Below are 19,640 nucleotides of genomic sequence, written 5' to 3'. Positions count from 1 at the left end.
GTGAAAGACAGAACAAATAGTTGTTTTGGGAAAGTTTTTTTTTTTTTTTGAAGTAAAAAGTGTGATGAATGATATACATAGAGCATTAGACTATTTTTTTGAAAATCTTTTTCATTTATTTTATGTATGTGAGCATTTTGCTTGCGTCTGTGTCTCTGCAACCTGTGGATGCCCGCTGCCTGAAGATGCCAAAAGAGCCCATTAGACCTCCCTGGGACTGGAGTTACAGACAGTTGTGAGCCCCTGGCACTGGAGTTACAGAGAGTTACACCCACTCTGTGGGTGCTGGGAACCAAACCTGGATCCTCTAGAAGAGCAGCCAGTGCTCTTAACCACCCAGCTCTCTCTCTAGCCCAAGATACCCAATCTGAGTCACTTCTAGGCGTGCAATCGAGCAGGTTCACTCAACTTTCACCTTGTTGTTCCTGGGTATGGGAACTCTGAGCTGGATCAGCAACAGATAAAAGCACTTGCCGCCAAGTCCATGATCTGAATTTGATTCCCCATGTATATATGGTGGAAGGAGAGAGCTGACTCCCTACAAGCTGCCCTGTGATCTCCCCATGCATACTGTGGCTGGTGCACACGCTCTCTCTCTCACACACATGCATAGACACACACACACACGCATCACCACTATCCACCTGTAGGATGCCTCATCCTGCTAAGATGGAAATCTGTCTCTGTAATTCCTCCTTCCCCTTCCTCCAGCCTAGGCAATCCTGACTGTGACACCCACTGCCTGTGTCCCTCCCTCACATGGGGTTTTGCAGCAGCTGTCTTTCAGGATGGCTCCTGTGTTCATTCCCTTTGTCCCATGCAGCCAAACTTCCTCTGTAAGGCTGAATGGTGTTCCGGCTCCCACAGGAACTGCATTTTGTGTGTGTGTGTGTGTTCATCCGTTGATGCTCACTGAGGTAGGAGTGGTGGGGAAGGTGGTTCACTTTCTGATTGTTTTGAGTCGATACGCTATGTCAATATGGACGGGGTGCCGTAACACCTCGGCTTTTAATTTTAACAGACTTGTAAAGTTCCCAAACAGGAAAACCCTAAGAACCCTAAAAACAATTTCCAGAAACCCTGTTCCTAGCTTCCCATTTGCTTTGTCATTCTGTCTGTCTGTCTCTGTCGTGCCTTTCCTCTTTAACTCCGTGATGCTGAAGATTCATCCATGCCAGGCCAAGCACTCTACCGCTGAGCTGGACACTGAACATGTTCTAGTCTTTCTTTTGTGAGGCAGGGTCTCTCTAGGCTCCCTGCACTGCCTTGAACTCCCTCTGTAGCTCAGACAGTGTGATCCTCCTGTTTCAGCTCCCCAGGTAGCCGGGATGACATCTGGTGACCGCAGAGTTGCTTTGTTCTCATGTCTCCATCCCTGTCTTCATCTCTTGCTCTCTTCTTTTGCCCCCTCTATACAGCCCTCCCCCTGCACAGAGACACGCAGATGTATGAACAACATGATCGCTTTCTTCCTTCTAGGTTGTTTACTTTGGGTTTGTCTGTTGGAAGTCACGTGTCTGCCTCTCTTCTTTGTCACCAGGGGTAAACTCCTTCCTCGTGTACATGGCTTTCAAAGATCGATTCCAGCTGACGGATTCCCAGGTAAGAAACTCAGCCTTTCTGAGGAGGCTCCTGATATTCTGTTTGGTCTGGTCGCTGCTGCTTTCTGGGGAAACATTTTTTCCATATGTGTATAGCTCACTCATAGCTTAATGGGACCATGGCTGGCAGGTTTGGTGTTTGATGGAATTGGCCTTTGATGGGGTCTGGATGGATTCTAGACTCTGGAATCAAACCTTGTCAGCTCTAGTCAGGATACTCTGTGGCCTATTAATAGTACCCAGAGCCCCTGTCCTATCTGACACACCTCCCCCAGCCCTCCTCCCCCCGTTTCTCACATCTCACTTCTGTCCTTTTGGCTGGGCTGCCTCTCTGCATCTCAAGGTGGCTAGAAGCAGTCCCGTTGAGCATATTACCATGCCAGGTAGCCTGGATGCCATTTCTCCCCCACCAAGGGGGTTTCCTTTGACCAGGAAGATGCAGGTTCATGTCTCTGAGTTTGTCCTCCTCCTCCTTAGATCTATGAAGTGTTGAGTGTGATCCGGGATATTGGTGCCATAGCTCAAGTCCATGCAGAGAATGGTGACATCATTGCGGAGGTATGGGATTCTTCTTTTCAGCTTTGGTGTTCACTAGTGTGGGGATCCAGAGGGCCTGGTGTTCTGGTACTGGGGCTCTGTCAGTGATCTTCTGTTAGTGTTCTATAGGGCACATGACTGGTTCCCGTTATAGAAAGGCCCTTTCGATATCATCACATACTGTGCTGTGGGGCCAGTCAGCTTCCCCAGGGATGATGAGCAGGTTGGGAGGCTCCAGCGTGTTGGTCTTGCTCAAGCAGGGCTGGCATTAGCACAGTAACCCCTTTTCTTTCTGAAGTCCGGGATGACGCTGGGTATCCAGCAGGGCCCGCCCTACTTCTTGCTGGGGAACTTTTTGCACCTGAAACCCACCTCCTCTGACCACTTGGCTTTCTTTACACTTTGCAGGAACAGCAGAGGATCCTGGATTTGGGCATCACGGGCCCAGAGGGACACGTGCTGAGCAGACCAGAGGAGGTGAACATCCAGGAGTGGGTTATATGACTTAGTGTTTCTTGGACTCTGTGCAGGGCACTGGCCCCTCCCCCACTCGCTTCCTCCCACTCCCATTGACCCCCCCCCTCCCATGCCTATTGAAATCGGGGTTTTTTTTGGATGTACACCGGTCTCTCAAAGAAGCATGTGCGCATGCCTGCACATGCGCAGTACTGCCAGGCCCCAAAATATAGGATGGAATCACAAAGCCCTTCTACATTTCTAAAACACACATGCTGAATCCTCACCAAGTGCAGCACACTCAGTGGGACCTATTGGACAGAACGGTTGAAAACCCTGAGCAGGATTAGCCCAGGCTGAGAAGTATAAGAGGTTACCTCACTGGACTGTGGAGCCTGTAAGTCAGAAGGCTACAGGTATCGTGTCTTGGGAGGTGGGGTTTCCACCACTAAAGTTTTAACCTCAGTGCTTTTTAGAGGCTGGTCCTTCAGTAAGGGTAAAGGTATGACTAATGTCGGTCTGACAGCTCATGAGGGAAGAGGATGAAGGAGGATTTCTGTAAGGAACATTCTAGACAGGTCTCTAGGCAGGGGAATGTTTGGTAAGTGGCCTGTGAAGGAGATGCTGCCCCCAGTCATAGAGCTTGGCAGAGCAAAGCCGGGAAACAGCAAGGATGCCCACGTGTCTACCAGAAGGTAGCTGTTGGGGAGCCACTGTTCAGGTTGATTCTTTAAGTAGAAAAATTACACTGTTTGCTCCAGTATAGGGGCCTTCTCTTTGGTCACTGTCACACAGGATCGCAGAATGCTAAGTGGCCAGTGATGGACATCCCCGAGGCTCAGCTGTTTTTCCTGCTGATGGTTGTTCATTCTGTCAAGCTGAGTCTTTTGTGTGTTAAATTCTGAGGGGGTGACACAGAGAATCAAACATGGAACCTGTCTGAGTGGACTTGGTAGTCCGGCCCACTTAGAAGGAAACCGCCAGCGCATAGGAGACAACATTAAATAATGATCCTAACTTTCCATCACTAGCGCCATGATGGCCGGTTCGGGTTTGAACTTTGCAGGGCAGCTGCCTTCCTCTGTATGCTTCTCTTTGCAGCCTACCACGTGGGCATTTCAGTAGGATTTCCCCAGGTTTTTAGCTAAGAAGATGGAAAGGGGGAGACTTGGGAAGACTGTTGGATTCTAGGGATCACCTGTCTGAGGCGACACAGGGCGAAGAGCACATGTTCTGATCGCAGCAGCCTCTGGCCCCTGTGTGGCAGTGAGATGCGAGGGGGTGGTTCTCTTGGAGAGCTACTTTCAATGAGCTGGTGACAGAGACGAGCAGGAAGTATATATGTAGGACAGAATGTGACGGGCGACCAACACGAGACAGCTGTCAGAGCGTGGGGCCTGGGAATAAAGAGTGTGCAGTGAAGCCATCCCAGAGAGAAGACCTTCCCAGCTCTGTCTCACGGGACATATGACCGAGTTGTGCAGGTTGCCAGAGCAGGCGCGGCTATCCAGAGAATACCACGTCTGGGCTCTGCTATGGGTCATTTCCCCCAAGTGTTTGCACTGCTCTGTTTATACAGAATCACACAGATTCCCTTCCCCACCCCAGACCCTCCCTATAATGAGAAGGGGTTTTGTTTTAAACTATTATACCTTTTCCACGAGATTTAAAGAGCTTTTCATCCAGGGTCAGTGCAGAATCAACAGTATCTGCTGTGTTGATTGGAGGCAGGGGCATTCTGGTTGGAGAGTGGAGAGTGAGGTTTAAAATGCTCTCTTCTTCCAGAGAGCTAGCGTTTTTCGTTTGGCCTCTCTCCAATTTCAGGCCACTTTGTGGGGCCAGATGGAGTCTGAATTCCATTCACAGTGTGTATGCAAATCCAGACAGACCCCTGGGACCAAGATTTTTCCTCACTAGTCTTAGTGGAAGACAGTCCCCTGTGGCCTCTTAATTAGAGTCACCGGACACCCCGCTTTACTGGGGACAGGCCTGTAGCGCCAGCCATTATTTATAGTGTGTCTGTCCTTCTGTGGAGGGTCTGTGCTAGGACATGAGTAGGGCTGTTTTTGGCATCCCTGTGAGGTGTTGAGCATCTCAGAGTCTTTTTCATTCACACTTCACAGTAGAGACTTCTGAGCTGGTAGCTCAGCAGGACGCTCCAGGGAGGGGAAGGAGGGCAGGGAGTGCGAGGGAGGCTCCCTTCAGCTATCCCCGGAATGGAAAACATCTGAGTGTTTGGTGAGTGTTTCTGAGAGTCGTTGGCTTTCCTGCAGATTTGTAGACTCTCTTCACGTAGTTGATGCCCAGAAGCTGAGTGTGAAGGAACATTGGTGTCCCTCACTGGGATGAGCACTTAGGTCAGTGACAGACTCCGGCCCTGCCATGTTCTGGTGGAAACAAGACTAGCCAAGTAACCTCAGCTTGGAGCACAGCGATCTCCTTTGAAAAGTGACAGCCTGACTTTTAAAGTTACATCAAAGAGATGGAGCTGTTTATCTGTGTGCCAGCGAGTGTGAGCATGCTGTGTGTACCAGCTCTGCTTGAGATGCTGGGATTATGGGTAGAGAAAGAATAAGACCATCCCCATTTCTTACTGGCAGGAGTCTTTTCAGGACTTGGCAGTGGCCTTTTGGGATCTGTTTTGAGCCAGTTTAGTCTGTTAGGAGGAGCACACATTATAGTATATAAGATGGACCTCCATACAAGGCAGCTTTCCTGGTTGGGTGTTCAACAGACATGACATTGAATCTGAAATTCCATTCCCGGAGGGTCAGCTAGAAAGAGGCAGATGGTGTATCTGGTTAGTTCATCACTGCTGAAGGTCGTACCAGGCTGTGACTGGCCAGTCACACTCTTGGGGGAACGTGCCGCCACCTTCTTTATCCCCAAGCGCTGTGAAGCCTGTTTTGTTTTGTGGCTGATGCTAGCTTGGCTCGCAGATGCCTGGTGGACTTGGCTCCAGAGTCACACACGTAGAATGTCTTCCCTCAAGATCACGAGAGCAGAATGAATGTCCACATGGAGATCAGCCAGGCTCTGGGTGTGTATGGTGCTTCTCAGATGTGAGCAAGTGAACTTGTTATCAGAGGTAGGGGCAAAGACTGGGCCCTGGCAGCCCTATCAAGCTTGACCTGACCATCCATAGGCTGATTAGAGAAACAAGCAGTGGTGAATAGTGGAGAAAGGAGATTGGTTCAGTGTAGTCACACTAGGGACAGAGTGCTCCCTGGCTTCTGTGCACCCTCAGAGTCCTGACATAGAGTTTAGGTTTAAACAGTAGGCTGTTGGTCATGGCAGCAAGAGACGAGGAAGCAGGATCAGGAGTTCCTGGCCAGCCTGAAACTTTTAATGGCTCAGAGGTTAAGAGCGCACAAGAGCTCACGCTGTGTTTTCAAAGGACCTGGATTTGGTCCTCAGCATCCACATCAGGTGGCTCACAACTGCCTGTATCTCCAGCTCTGAGAAGATCCAATGTCTCTGAGCTCCACAGGCACCAGCACCCATGTGCACAGACCGAAGGCAGAGACGTAGTTAAAAGAAATAAAATAACAACAGCTTTTAGATAAGGAAGAAGGCATAGCCAGGCAGTCCAGGCTGTGGTGTGGTACCTCCCACACAATGCTGTCTTGGCCATCATGGCTGTCCTGGAACTGTCTTTCCTGGAGACAAGCTCCTCTTTTGGCAGTCACTCAGCTTCAGGCTTTTCCTTCTCCCACCATGAAATTTCTCCTTAGGAAATTCTGATTTCCTAGGGGCCATTGTTTCAGTAGTTTGATAACAGAAGGGAGTGACAAGTGTCTTCAGAACATCTTGTTTCCTGCTAATACTCACTTAGCGTTGGGTACAACCTACTTGGCTAGGTTCTAGTCCAGCGTTACTAGGTCTAGGTGGTGCCTGAGGATCTGGGTACCACTTGGGAAAGAGGCTTGGTGATCCATCTGTCTCTGGTCGTGAATGAAGACAAAGATGGACATGAGGGTGTTTGGAGTTTTCATGCTTGTCTGCCCTCCATAGGTCGAGGCTGAAGCTGTGAACCGGTCCATCACCATTGCCAATCAGACCAACTGCCCCCTCTACATCACCAAAGTGATGAGCAAGAGCGCGGCCGAAGTCATCGCCCAGGCACGGAAGAAGGGTGAGCCAGCCGTGTAGGCCTTTCCGACATACCGTGGGCAGGTGGGAGGAAGGAGGCAGCTCGCTGAGGAGGCTCTTTTTCCGGTCCTCATGCCAACTGGGCCACTTTCATCATGTTCCAGCATTAACCTAATTGCAGCGCAGCAGAGCGAGGAGCTCAAGTTTCCTCCCTTTGTTCCAGGGCCGTGGCCTTGTTCATATCTATTTAAAGCCAAGGCCGTGTGGGCTGGTATCCCCCTCTCTCTATGTTGATTCTTCAGTTTGATTCTGTGTAAACAAACTGGTTACATACATAGGTTACATCACTCTTCACTGGCTGCAGAAACCCCTCTGGGGAATGCTATCGTGCAAAGCGTGTCTCCCATCTTGGGCAGGGATTTCTTCGGGGTTGGGGGTGGGGAGGCTGTCAGTCAGAGCCTTGTGTGGAACCACATTTACTCACCTCAGGTTACTCCCTGCTAGTATACTGTGGCTGCCTTCCGAGTGAAGCTGGCTCTCCTGAGACAGGTCTTGGAAATTGAATTCCCAGCACTCTTCCTCAGGGATGTTCCATGGAGCGCCTTGTACATTATGAATAAGCAGCTCCACTGTCCCTCTGTACTGTACAGAGTTTGGCTAATCCCACCGAACGTTCTCATGCCGTTAGCCCAGGATACAGAGCTGGGAAGCCTAGCATTGACCTTGACGGGAACCTTAGCCTGTTCTGAGGTGAACGCTGCAGAGGGGTGCCTATCTTCCTTCCTGTGCCCACAACCTGCTCGTGCTATCTTTCCACCTCATGTGTCTCAGTTTATCTGCCTTTCTCCCATGCTCCCTGGTACTCCTCCTCCCCTCTGTGTCTGTGTCTCTCTGTCTGGTTTGGCCTGTACAGCTGTTTCTACTTGGCTGCGTGATCTGAGTGGATCAAGAGGGCTGTGGATGTTGTCACTGGTGGGTGACTTGGTCCACGCTCCAGAAGAAATTGCTCAGTGGTTACTCAGTCAGCTTGCCTCAAGAGACAGTGGCTTCCAGACCAAACCAGTGATTTCTGGCCCCTGCTCTTTGGAGCTGTCTGGGGCTCAATTGACCAGTTGCTTTTAATTTTTGAGAGCCTGCCCTCTCCTGGCTGCTTGGAGAAATTGCCTTTATTTAGTGGTATTGTTTTTTGAACAGGTAGCTCAGGCTGGCTTGGAACTCACTGTGTAGCTTCAGATGACCATTAAGTTCCTGAGCCTCCTGTTCCACCTCCCGAGTGCTGGGAGCACAAGTGTATACCACCAGGCCCTGTTGAAAAAGGCGTTCAGAATTTCTTCAGAATTTGTTCTGATTATTTTCTGAGGAGACCCTGTAGGTGGTGACTGAATCTGTGGTCCTTTGTCATCCAGGCACACTTGTGAGGTGGCTGGGGGTTCAGCTTTCGCACCGAACACCCTTCCTGGTACTCCCACTCCCATGGAGCATGGGCACAGTGGGTCCAGTGTCCGAGAAGGGGGAGCACGGCGGGCAGCTAATTTTGTGCATTTTACTGGTCATTCCACACCCATATGATAATAAGAAGTCAGTTAAGGCAAACAGTCACCTGACTTTGGATCGTGGCCTTCCTGTCCCAAGTGTGAAACATCATAGACTCACCGTGGCAGAGGGCCGGGTCAGCCCCTGGGCAGACCACAGCTGGGGTGGAATCCTCAGCTGGCTCTCCAGCAGCACTGTTCCCTTCCGAACCTCTGATCATCCCTGAAGCGCAGGGCTAAGCCATGCTCACGCAGCACAGTTTCACTCCAGTATTGTGCCTCAGGGACTGGAGAATTTTTTTGTTAACTTTGGAGTCTGGTCAGAAAGGGAAACAATTCAGTTAGTTCCATTCCAGGACCTTCCATGCATGTGCACACCATGGTTCTCAGGGCTGCTCAGCCATCCTTCAGAACTTTGAAGTTAGACAGACCCAGGCCACCGGGAATTCCACCGTCTTCAAGACAGCAGAAGGGGCTAACCCTCGTGGAGGCTGGCGAAGCTTTTGCACCGTGTTTGGATTTCCTACCATCCCCAGGAGGCAGCCTGGGCAGCAGCCTTCATCGTTTGTTTTTCTCTGAAGCTCGGAGCTTGGGAAGCATGGAGTTTAGGCTGATGACTGGGCCTCTAACTTCATGTTAATGTTTGACCAACTCACCTTTCCTCTTGGAGGTTATTTTAGGAGAGGAGATTCTTGTGGGTCTGTATGGGTTGTGGCTTAGTTCAGGTCAAAACTGGGGCCTGACCCTTAGTCCTGGGTAATGAGAAACAACTATTCTCAAACAACCAAGAAGAAAACAGTGGCAGAACAAATTCTGAAGAAATTCTGAAATTTTTCAACAGGGCCTGGTGGTATACACTTGTGCTCCCAGCACTCGGGAGTTTTTTCCCCCCTGGGATTAATAACACTGTTAATGATTGAGGATTGACAGATAAAAGGATGGTTTCACCTGTAGTGAGTGTGTTCAGCAGGGCAAGCCAAGCTGAAGTCGTCTGTGTTTTTCTCCTGGTTGATACTTCAGGCTTCAGTGCCAGGAGCAAAGAGTGGTCTTGACCTTGAGCAAGGAGGGAGGGTGAGGTAGGAGCAGAAAGTCACAAGGGGAGTGGTCAGTGCTGTTGTGGCCAAGCAGGACTAGAATGCAGAATAGAGAGCCTGTGAGGTGTAGGCTATGAGAAGGACTCAGAACAGCAGTTACAGTCTGAGCAAATGTCAACAGGCCCTTCTCTCCATGTGCCATAAACCTTCCTACCCACAGACCCTCTGGCCCTATGTCCAAGGTAGGAGACGTTAGGGCAAATAGAGAAATGAGATGAATTGAAAATTATAGGGCAAAAAGCCAGTGAGGACTATATCTGGAAGCCAGCTAGACCCAGCACAATAACAGCCTGTCTTTTCTGAGTGACCCAGGGCTGCCACTGTTCTGTACCATGCATCAGCCACAGAGAGAGAAATGAAACACAGCCAGGACTGGAATGCACTAGCCAGATACACTAGCTAGAGTTTAATTTTTTCTTGTTTTTCTTATGTTCTATTTTATTTTTACCCATTACTGGGATTTGAACCTGGGATTTTGCACATGCAAAGCAAGTGTTCTTTCTCTAAGCTCTATTCTGATACCTCCTCTTACTTTGTACTTTGGGACAAGGTCTCACTTTGCTGCCCAGTCTGGCCATGAACTTGTGTTTCTCCTGCCTCAGGCTCCTGAGTAGCTGGGATTAAAGGCCTGTGCCCTCAAGTCCTGGCTTGGGTTTTAATGTTAAGAATTTAGATGGTGGCTGATTTAATAAGCTCTTGTCGCAGAAGAGAAATTGAAATGCAGAAACTGACATGTTGTTTCTAATCATCCAGCCTGGGGGAAGTAACAGCTATGATTCCAGACAGCTGCCATCTGTTTGTCCTGAGTGTTCAGGGTGGGGACTTCTCCCTCAGAACACACTCCCTCAGGATGCCTTTTGTTCATGTGAGGAGCCCTGTGTGGCCACAGATGCCTTTCTGAGGAAATGATAACCTTTGAGCAGTGCCTGCTGATATCACCCTGTGTACATCCTTCTCTACCCTTATTACCCACTCTTAGAACCAAAGGACAGCTATATTCAAACAGTCATGGCTGCTGAGGGACACTAAGCTCAAATCCAAGACAAGACTTCTCTTGGTCTATAGGCCAGTGGGGATGTTGGACATGAAAATCCCATAGTTATGTCATGTATAAAGACTACTTCTCAAGGAGGCCTCAGGGTTAAACTAATTTACCATAGAGTAATCTTGACATTGAGGGTGGTGTGTGATTTGCGTGAATATCCATTAGTCAGAGAAACAGCCCATTGGAGGATGAAGGAGGGGACAGGCAGACAGAGGTGGATTTGTTTCAAGGCATTGGCTGCTGGAGTATGAACTCTTTAGGAAAGGCCAGCAGGCTGTAGACCTATGTGAGAGAGATCCAGAGGCCGTGAAGATAGAATACTTCCTAGTCAATGCCCCCATTTGAACAGCACATGCCCTGAAGGCTGGGAATTAAGTTTGCATCATAATTCAACCAGGTGGGATAAGATCCTGGGTTTGATTTTCAGCCACCTGTGCTGTGCATCTGTAACACATACACAGGCTTTCTCAGGACAGACAGAAGACTGGTGCCTGACTTGGAAATTTGAATCCTTAAATTCATTATTTTCTTTCTGACCATTTGTCCAGTACCACTAGAGGCAACCAACCAGTGTCATTCTGCCTGTTAATTTGATTTTTAAAAAATGATCTATAGCATCAAAAGCAACAGCGTTGCTTCACAGAAGTATTTGACTCAGGGCCCCCAGTGGTGTTTTGTGTGTTTCATCACGTCATTGTGGTGTAGACTACATGTGTTTTCGTTACTATAAGAAGAATCATTAGTAACCCTGAACTACCTCAGATGAGAGACGAAATTTTAGGAACTTCAGAAAACTTATTTTGAATATTTCCTTTCCTGTCCCGTGGCATAGTATGTGCCTGTGATCCGAGCACAGGGATAGGGATTCATATCACGAGAAGTCTGTGATCATGAGACCATGGTCCTTAAGGCTAAGCTAAAAAGAGGCATGAAAGGAGGATTATGAGTTTAAGGCCAGCGCGGGCTATATATTAGCACAATCCTGACTCAAAACAACAACAACAACAAAAACTGGGATAAGGAGGTAGAGTTGGCAGACAAGCACAGGCACCTGAATTCATCTCCCAGAATCCATGTAAAGAAAGCCTGCGTGTGGGGATGCATGCTTGTATGGAGTGTTGGGGAGGCAGATCCCTGGGCTCACTGGCTAGACAGTCTAGCTTACTGAGAGAGCCCCAGGCTAACGAGATACACTGTCTTCTGTATGGGCACCCGCTGACGCACACAATCTGTGGCTTTAGCACCGAACCATCCTTGCTATCAACACCTCGCTGCATAGATCACAGGCAGTCGGGGCTGTAGCCTGAGCACTGCAAGGGAAAGGCAGAGTGAGGCGGGCCTGTCTGTCTTTCCACTGAGTCTCGTTTCCCTGGGCTTCTGTGGTCGTGCTTTGAGCTCCCTACACGTGATTTTCCATTGTTCTTGCTTTGGGTTCGTCCTGCTTCTCGTTTATGGGAAATGACAAAAGTGTCGGTGCCTGGAGCTGTCAAACATTTCCAAAGCCCAGCTTGCAGTTATTCTTTATGAATGTGCTCGGCCTGGGGCTGGTTGTGAATAAACATCACCCGCCCGTCCCCTGCATTCCAGGCCTGACTAGGGTGCCTGCCAGAGTCTGGCTTGGGGTCACATCCTGCATTTCAGACTTTCCCGGGAGAAGAGAATCATGAAACTACAACGGCCGCCAAGAAAGCATCAGCAGCATATTTAGAGAAGCATAAAAAAGGCCAATTAAGCTGCTCATGGTTTATTATTATTAGTGGTAATGATTGCTGGCACACAGCAGCTCGCTGGTGTCTGTGGTCTGACTGACCTCTGGAAGCCAGTCCATGGCTCCCTCCAGCACAGGCTTTATAGGGAGAGGAGCCCATGGCAAGGCTCTGAACTACTGAAGGTGAGGCTGTGTGTGTGTGTGTGTGTGTGTGTGTGTGTGGTGTGAGCCACACCCCGCTGAAGGTGGAGGCCTTGGACATGGTGGGTCTATCCTAGTTTGTGGAGCTGAAAATAGAAGTAAGAGCTGGTGAGGGCCTCTGAGGTTTAATTGCAGCAGAGCAGGAGCTGAAGGCATTGCTCAGCAGCTGAGAATGCTTGCTTTTACAGAACACCAGATAGTTCAGTTCCTAGCACCCACCTTGAACTCCTCACATCCACTTATAGCTCCACCTCATCCACCTCACGGGGATCTAACACTCTCTTTCCAGTCTTTGCTGGCGCCCATACTCTCGTCCGCTTATTCATACACAGACACACACATGCACACAAATCAAAATTTTAAAAATTCTGTGAATAGAGTTAAAAAAAAAAAGGAGGAAGCCCCAGTTTTGGCACCATCCCTCTCCCTAGGTCTCTGCGTGGCTCTGTTGTGGGCTGGCCAGGGCTCCTTACTCTGTGATAGTCTAAGGTAGAAGGTATGGATCTCCAGTGATCTTGGAAGTGCTCACCTATCTTGGGGTTTCCAGAGGCTGAAGGCTGAGTTCGATGTCCTATAAGGCTTATGCTACAGTAGCAGAGGGCAGGCAGGGGACCCAGCTCTTACCAAGCAGCGCCACTCCCCCTCCAGTGTCAGAGGAAGCCCATCTGTTCCTAGTACCAGCCTCCCCAGTCAGAGTTCCAGTGCCAGGATGAGGTGCAGACTCAGGAGCAGTGTGGAGGATGGCAAATTCCAGGGCATTCTGGGAATGTACATTTCCCAGACATCTGAGCTGCTAATTTCTCCTCTGAGCACCATTGTTGTTCTGAATTTATTTTTAATGGTAACCTGTTTACCATGAGGGCTGTGGGTCCTTGGTGCTCAGGTGGACAGTGGACAGCAGGGCTCTTAGACATGGCTGGATGAGGGGTTAGATTTCACCAGATCTGTTGGAAGCTCCTACAAGAGCCATTGCTTCCTCTGCCTTGAATGTCAGGAGGGGCCTGAGGAATGGCTAACAGCTGGCTTTAGCTTTATGAGTTTTTGTTTTTTTTTAAACATTTGCGGGTATGTGCCCAGCGTGCTTGTACAAGCTTCTCCTGGAAGAGCTTCTAGTAGGTCAGGAATGCTGGGTTCCTCTCCTGGCACTTTCTTCCAGGGCTTTCCTTCTGGGCAGGCTTGCCCTCAGTTGTAGAAGCCTCCCTCCTGCCTGGAGACTGTTACTGAGCATGGATAGGAGGCAGCTGTGGCTGTAGCCTCCCAGCACCCTCTAGTTGAAACAGCCACTTCTTTGTGACATTCCTGAGGCAGGAGGGGTTAGCTCCCTGGAGCCAGCTTTGAGTGTCTGGGCAAAGAGGGTGTTATGGAATATTATCCAGTGATAAGCCTTTGCAAGGACTGTGGAGAGGAAGGGAGACACATTCCTGACTGAGAAGGGTTTGGCCTTGAGGGCCGAGTGTTTGGAGAACAGAGGAGCTTGTCTGGGTGCCGCGAGGAGAGGCAGATGGATTTGACTAACCTGAGAGAAAGTTCCAGCTCCTGGGCCTTTAATTGGTTAAACATTAGGAGCACTGAGTCATCTTGACAGACGTTTGTTAAGTGTCTCCTGTGTGGGGGCAGAAAAGCAATCATCATGTCACCATCAAGGGTCAAAAAGTTCAAAAGTGGGTGATCATTTGGGTGTGGGATGCAATGGGCAAGAAAGTGGTGGTGCCTGGGCCGTTAGAGGGGGTGCCGAAAAGCCAGGCATGGTGGCACACTTCTGTAATCTCAACTCTGGAGTCGGGGCAGGAAGAGAAGAAGTTCAAGGTCATCCTCTGCTATGTACATAGTGGGTTCAAGGCCGGCCTCAGCTAGGTAAAAAAGAGCTTGGCTTTGAATCATGTTTTGGGAAGAGGTAGGTTTGTGGTTTGTTGTTGTTTTGTTTTTTCAGTCATGGAAGCCATGACATAAGAGGTTTTTAGAGGATTGTGTGGAGGGGAATGAGATGTGGAGATGTTCTGTGAAGAAGCTCAGCTGTGTCACAACATGGCTGTGGACAAGCTGAGGAAGGAAGCACAAACCTAAAATCCGGTGGAATGAGCTAGGAGAAGGGATGAGGGCTGGACAAGGAAAGAAGGCATTTAAGGCACATAAGAACCCAAAATCCACTAGTGTAAGTGGCCCCAGCTGTCTGGCCTACTCTGAATGGATGGAAGAGACCTCATTTGGGCATCAGGGGAGCTTATGTTCTCTCTTAGACATCGTGTGGAGTTGGCCTGGGCTTGTAGAGACTGAAACCCCAGTGGCCTAACTGCAGATTCGCATGAAGATGGCTGCCATTGATGGCTCCCCTCACGTGGTGACTTAGGCATCCGGGCATCTCTGGAAGACCCTGACACTGCTCTCTGATACCCCAGCCCTGGAATTTCATCTCTAGCTAGAATTAGACATGGTGAAAGCAGGGAGGGGGAGGTTGCTGTCAGTGAGTAGGGAGGCTAACTTCTGCTCAGTAAGGCTAAATCCACTCATCATCCAAAACTGAAGATTCTAGATAGTTCTGGGTGTTGGAAACTTGAGTTGAAGATCATGGCATGTAACATGGGTGGTGTTTAGGATTGTCTCAGGAGAGAGGATGTCTTAGCATATGTCAGTTGGGTGGACTCGGCTGCCGAGGGTACTGGACTTCCGGTCATTGGCGTCGTCACCGTGCATTGAGGTTGTGTCCTCCCGGAGGGAGTGCTGAGAGCGTTCTGCGCTGCCGAGCTCGCAGTGTCGTCCGCTAAGACGGCTGTCTTGATCTTGACTGAGCCACCTGCATTCTGTTTCTCAGGAACTGTGGTGTATGGTGAGCCCATCACTGCCAGCTTGGGGACGGATGGCTCTCATTACTGGAGCAAGAACTGGGCCAAGGCGGCTGCCTTTGTCACCTCCCCACCCCTGAGCCCCGACCCAACCACTCCAGACTTTCTCAACTCCCTGCTGTCCTGGTGAGTGCCGCTGACTTGCTTACATCTCGACTGTAGATCTCACCAGACCGAAATGAGCCAGTAGCTGACAACACGATGGCTGGGAACAGGCTTAAAAATAGAGCCTTGTTGACCAAAGATGGCGGCAGATAAAGTGAGAAAAGGAACTACTGTTCTGTTACCATCTTGGGTGGGGATTCCTGATACAAACCTGGGTCATTCGAAAAGGGTCTGAATGAGGTATCAGAAGGGTGCCAGCCTGGTCTCACCAGATTGGAGTATGTTGCAAGAAATCCTCATGTCACTTGTTTCCTCCCAGTGGAGACCTCCAGGTCACTGGCAGCGCCCATTGTACCTTCAACACTGCCCAGAAGGCCGTGGGGAAGGACAACTTCACCTTGATTCCTGAGGGCACCAACGGCACAGAGGAGCGGATGTCTGTCATTTGGGATAAAGCTGTGGTAAGGACTGATGGCCTCCCTCATGGCTGGCCCAGGAAGGCCCCTGTCTGGGGGGGGGGTGTCGCTAATGTTTGCCACTAGAGAACGTTCTTGAAACTAGACCCTTTGAGATGGTATTTTCCCTGTATGGAAATCCAAGGCAGCTCCTAATAGTTAACTTCCTTCTAAATGTTACGCAGACATGCATCAGAGAGGGAATAGCTTTCTCAGTCTGCTGGTGGCCTTCCCAGTCAGCAGTCTTCAACTCCATCCATTCCCTTGGGACTGCGTTTGAGGGCTTCCAGGCTCCTGTATTTGCAACCACCACAGGCTTCTGCTCAACCTGTTTTGGACAGATACTGACACTGGGAGGAGGAGGGAGGAGCTGGAAGATATTTTTTTTTTCCCTTTAATATTCTAAAGTATAGTAACAGATTTTTTTTTTTATTCTTAATGAATTCCTTAGATTATGTGAGTAAAAACTATCTTGTGTCACAAGTCAGCCACAGTGAACATTTTGGAGAATGACTTCAGTTTTTATATATGCAAAGTATATGTCAAGTGTGCAGGTGACACAAACAATACACATTGCCTCTCAGCCCATTTAAAAACATTCTTCACATATCATAAAACTCACCATTCTTAAATCTGCATGAGAAACAAGAAACTTATTTTTTATCTTCTTGTCTTTTGTTTTGTTTTGTGTTTTTGTTTTTTTTTTTTTGTTTTTTCTTCCCGAGACAGGGTCTCGCTCTATGGCCTCCACTGGCCTGAAATTAGCAATGTAGACCAGGCTGCCCTCTAACTCACAGAGATCCACCTTCCTCTGCTTTCTGAGTGCTGGGGTGAAAGGTGTGGCCGCCACACCCAGTGAAAAGCTTGATTTTTTTTTTTTCCCCTTTGGGACAGAGGCTGTCTATGTAATTGTCCTGGCTGTCCTGGAAACTCACAGAAATCCACCCGCCTCTGCCTCCCGAGTGCTGGGGTAAACACACACAAGTTTAAAGTCATTTGTCTACAAGACTTTGACTAAAACTGTTGTGTTGTGTCTATTGTTTTAAACTGAAATGAGTATCCATATAGACATATCCTTTGGTGCATCTTTTTGCACAAGAAGTTTCTAGAAGTAACTTTGCCAGGTCAAAGGGAGTCTGTTAAACACTGATAGACAGTGTTGACACTCTTCTGCAAAGATTTCAACACCTGACATGGTCAGTGGGTTTTAAGAGCAGAAGCCCAAAAATATGACTAATTTGATGAACTTTGTCTTTGTTATTTGATATTCAATTTCTTTCGTTGTTGATTGGAATGAGTTTTTTAATATGCTTTTGGCCATCAAAATTTTCTTTTCTTCCTCTTAGTGCACACTCATGTCCTTGTTCTCCTGTGTTTAGAGTTGGAAGGGAGGGACGTCAGGAAATAATTGACCCTTACTGTATACCTCAGAAAGCCAGATGATGAGCTGAGGTTCACTGAGGGGAAGCCCAGACCTGTGTCTGTCCATTGTTGAAAGGGAAATCCCAGGGTACATCTCATGTCAGCATGTGCTCCTTTATTGCTGAACCTGCTCCACCTTCCGCTTTCTGACACGGCCCCCTCGTGTGTGTGTGTGTGTGTGTGTGTGTGTGTGTGTGTGCGCTCTGCCCCTCAGGTCACTGGTAAGATGGACGAGAACCAGTTTGTGGCTGTGACCAGCACCAACGCAGCCAAAGTCTTCAACCTTTACCCCCGGAAAGGTCGCATTGCGGTGGGATCTGACGCAGACTTGGTCATCTGGGACCCTGACAGTGTGAAGACCATCTCTGCCAAGACGCACAACAGCGTAAGTCTTGCCCATCGTGGGTAGACACGTGCTGCACTCACCGAGGGACAGGGCCAGTCCAGGGATTCGGGAACGGCCTCAGCCGGATAGGACTGAAGTCTCCCCAGGATGTATTGTACCTCAGAGTGTCCCAAGGGCCACACCAGCCCTTTCACTTTCTTTATAGAGGTCCACAAGACAACGTTTCCAAGGCAATGACTTCTGACCTTAGACCGTCAGAGTCCATGGGGCAACGAACAAAATTTTATGGTTGGGGGGGTCACCACAGGGTCTCAGCATGAGGAAGGTTGAGAACCACTGCCCCAGATGATGGTAGAAGCTCAGAAGTGTCTAGAAGTCAGGCACCATTCCATTGTCATGGTTTGAGCAGGATCTTATGTGGTGGGGTTTGCTGAAAGGGAGTAGTTAGAGCAGCCAGCTGTCCGCTCCTGAGGCGGCCACTGCGCATTTTCATTTCTGTGTCACTCCTCTCTCAGGCCAGAGGTCTGATTGACGGCCATCTTTCTTTTCCTAAAGGATTTTTTGGCTTCTCTCACAGAAGTCATTCAGGCCGTGAGTCATAGTATAGGAACTGCAGAGCCAGGGGTTGGTCACAGAGCTTGGGGCTGTGCTATCTGTTGGCGTCCTGGCGTTTGAGATGAAAACCAGGGGTTCAGTGAGGTTTGGGTGTCCTGCGAGTCTGTGGGTTCAGTAAGCATAAAGCAGAGCTCCTCAGACAGCACTAAATATGCATAACACGGGAGAGTGGGAAAGGAAAGAGCCTTGGGCAAAGTGCTTCATTTCCTGTGTTTGGAAGCAGGGTCTCAATATGTCCTAGGCTGACCTTAAACTTGGTATCCTCCTGTCCCAGCCTCCCTGTTTCTGGGGTTACAGGTATATGCCACCACGCAAAGTGAAGTGTTCCACGCCAGCCACCTTATTCAGATCTTCTTTTTTCCTCATCTTGGTATTTTACTTAGCTCTAGCCATATGAGCAAGAGGCCGCTCTAATAGCACCGAGCTACAAAGTAGCACGGCAGTTACTTATTTAAGTTTTTAACATGCACTCTTAAAAAATAGCTAAACAGTATAGAACCATTAAGTGGGGGGTGGTTTGCTCATTTAATTGTGTATGTGTGTGCCGCATTTGAAAATGTGTTTGCTTTGTGCATGCAGTGCCTACAGAGGCCAGAAGGGGGGCACAAGATCCCTGGAACTGCAGTTACATGTGCTCGTAAACTGCCCAGTGTGGGTGCTGGGAACTGAACTTGGGTCCTCTTAAGAAAACACCAAGTGCTCGCCTCCTCTGATCCAGCTGTTCAGCCCCATCTTTTGATGGGATTCTATTCAACTCATTCCACAAGAAGGAGGCTGAAGATAATATAGGTTCGGTAGATCTTACCCAAAATGCTTGGAACCAGAGGTATTTTGAGTTCAGAATTTTTCAGGCTTTCATGTATTTATATAAACAATGGCATCCCTAAACTGCAAACAACAAATCTATAAATCTCTAAAACCCAGCTCGCTTGAATCTTGATGGGTGTATGGGTGTTTTTTTTTTTTTTGTTTTGTTTTGTTTTTGTTTTGTTTTTGTTTTTTTTGTTTTTTTTTTTTTTCCTTACAAGAACTGTCTATGGGTGTGGTTTTTAAAAGAGTTTCATGCGTGAGTACTGTATTTATATCACTTGCGCTCCTCCCTATCTCTCCATTCCAACTTCTCTTGTCTCTGCCCTGCCACATACCCCTCTCAAATTCATGCCCTCCTCTTCTTTAATTACACACAAACACACACACAAACTCACACACACTTTCACACACATACACACAAACACATGCACATACAAACACTCAGACAAACACACACATACACACACACTGGCTGTATGGAGTCTAGTTAGTGGTGCCCATATATTCATGCATTTAGTGCTAACTGCTTAGGTTTGAGCAGTCTGTCAGGAGACTTATCCCTGAAGAAAAGTGACTCTCTCTCCCTTGGCTGTCGCTGAAGGCCTAAAGGGCTTAATCTAGTTGTGGGGCTTTGTGAACCTTTCCTCTAGCCAAGTTGACTTACCGAGTAGAGTGGTGTGATCTTGGGTAGACAACTGTATCATTGTGAGCTGATGGGTACAGCCTTTCTGTTGGAAAGTTCTATCTATCTCACAGCGGTCCTCCTGGTCCTCTGGTTCTT

At 48.7% G+C, this 19,640-nt stretch overlaps 1 protein-coding gene across 2 annotated transcripts in view; it reads left to right on the top strand.

The window, feature by feature from the left end:
- The window catches only part of Dpysl2 (dihydropyrimidinase like 2), a 99,885-nt gene that overhangs the window by 71,754 nt on the left and 8,491 nt on the right, over positions 1-19,640 (top strand). For both annotated transcript variants that reach the window (XM_021654679.2, XM_021654684.2), the window contains exons 5-11: positions 1,541-1,602; positions 2,079-2,159; positions 2,547-2,615; positions 6,609-6,729; positions 15,076-15,232; positions 15,531-15,672; positions 17,303-17,473. In XM_021654679.2, the coding sequence (XP_021510354.1) occupies positions 1,541-1,602; positions 2,079-2,159; positions 2,547-2,615; positions 6,609-6,729; positions 15,076-15,232; positions 15,531-15,672; positions 17,303-17,473 (803 nt within the window). The remainder of the gene's footprint in view (positions 1-1,540; positions 1,603-2,078; positions 2,160-2,546; positions 2,616-6,608; positions 6,730-15,075; positions 15,233-15,530; positions 15,673-17,302; positions 17,474-19,640) is intronic.

Source organism: Meriones unguiculatus, chromosome 9 (genome assembly GCF_030254825.1).
Source record: "Meriones unguiculatus strain TT.TT164.6M chromosome 9, Bangor_MerUng_6.1, whole genome shotgun sequence".
Taxonomy (NCBI): Eukaryota; Metazoa; Chordata; class Mammalia; order Rodentia; family Muridae; genus Meriones; species Meriones unguiculatus.
The sequence above is the reverse complement of the archived record's forward strand: the minus strand, read 5'-3'. Positions and strand labels throughout refer to the sequence as shown.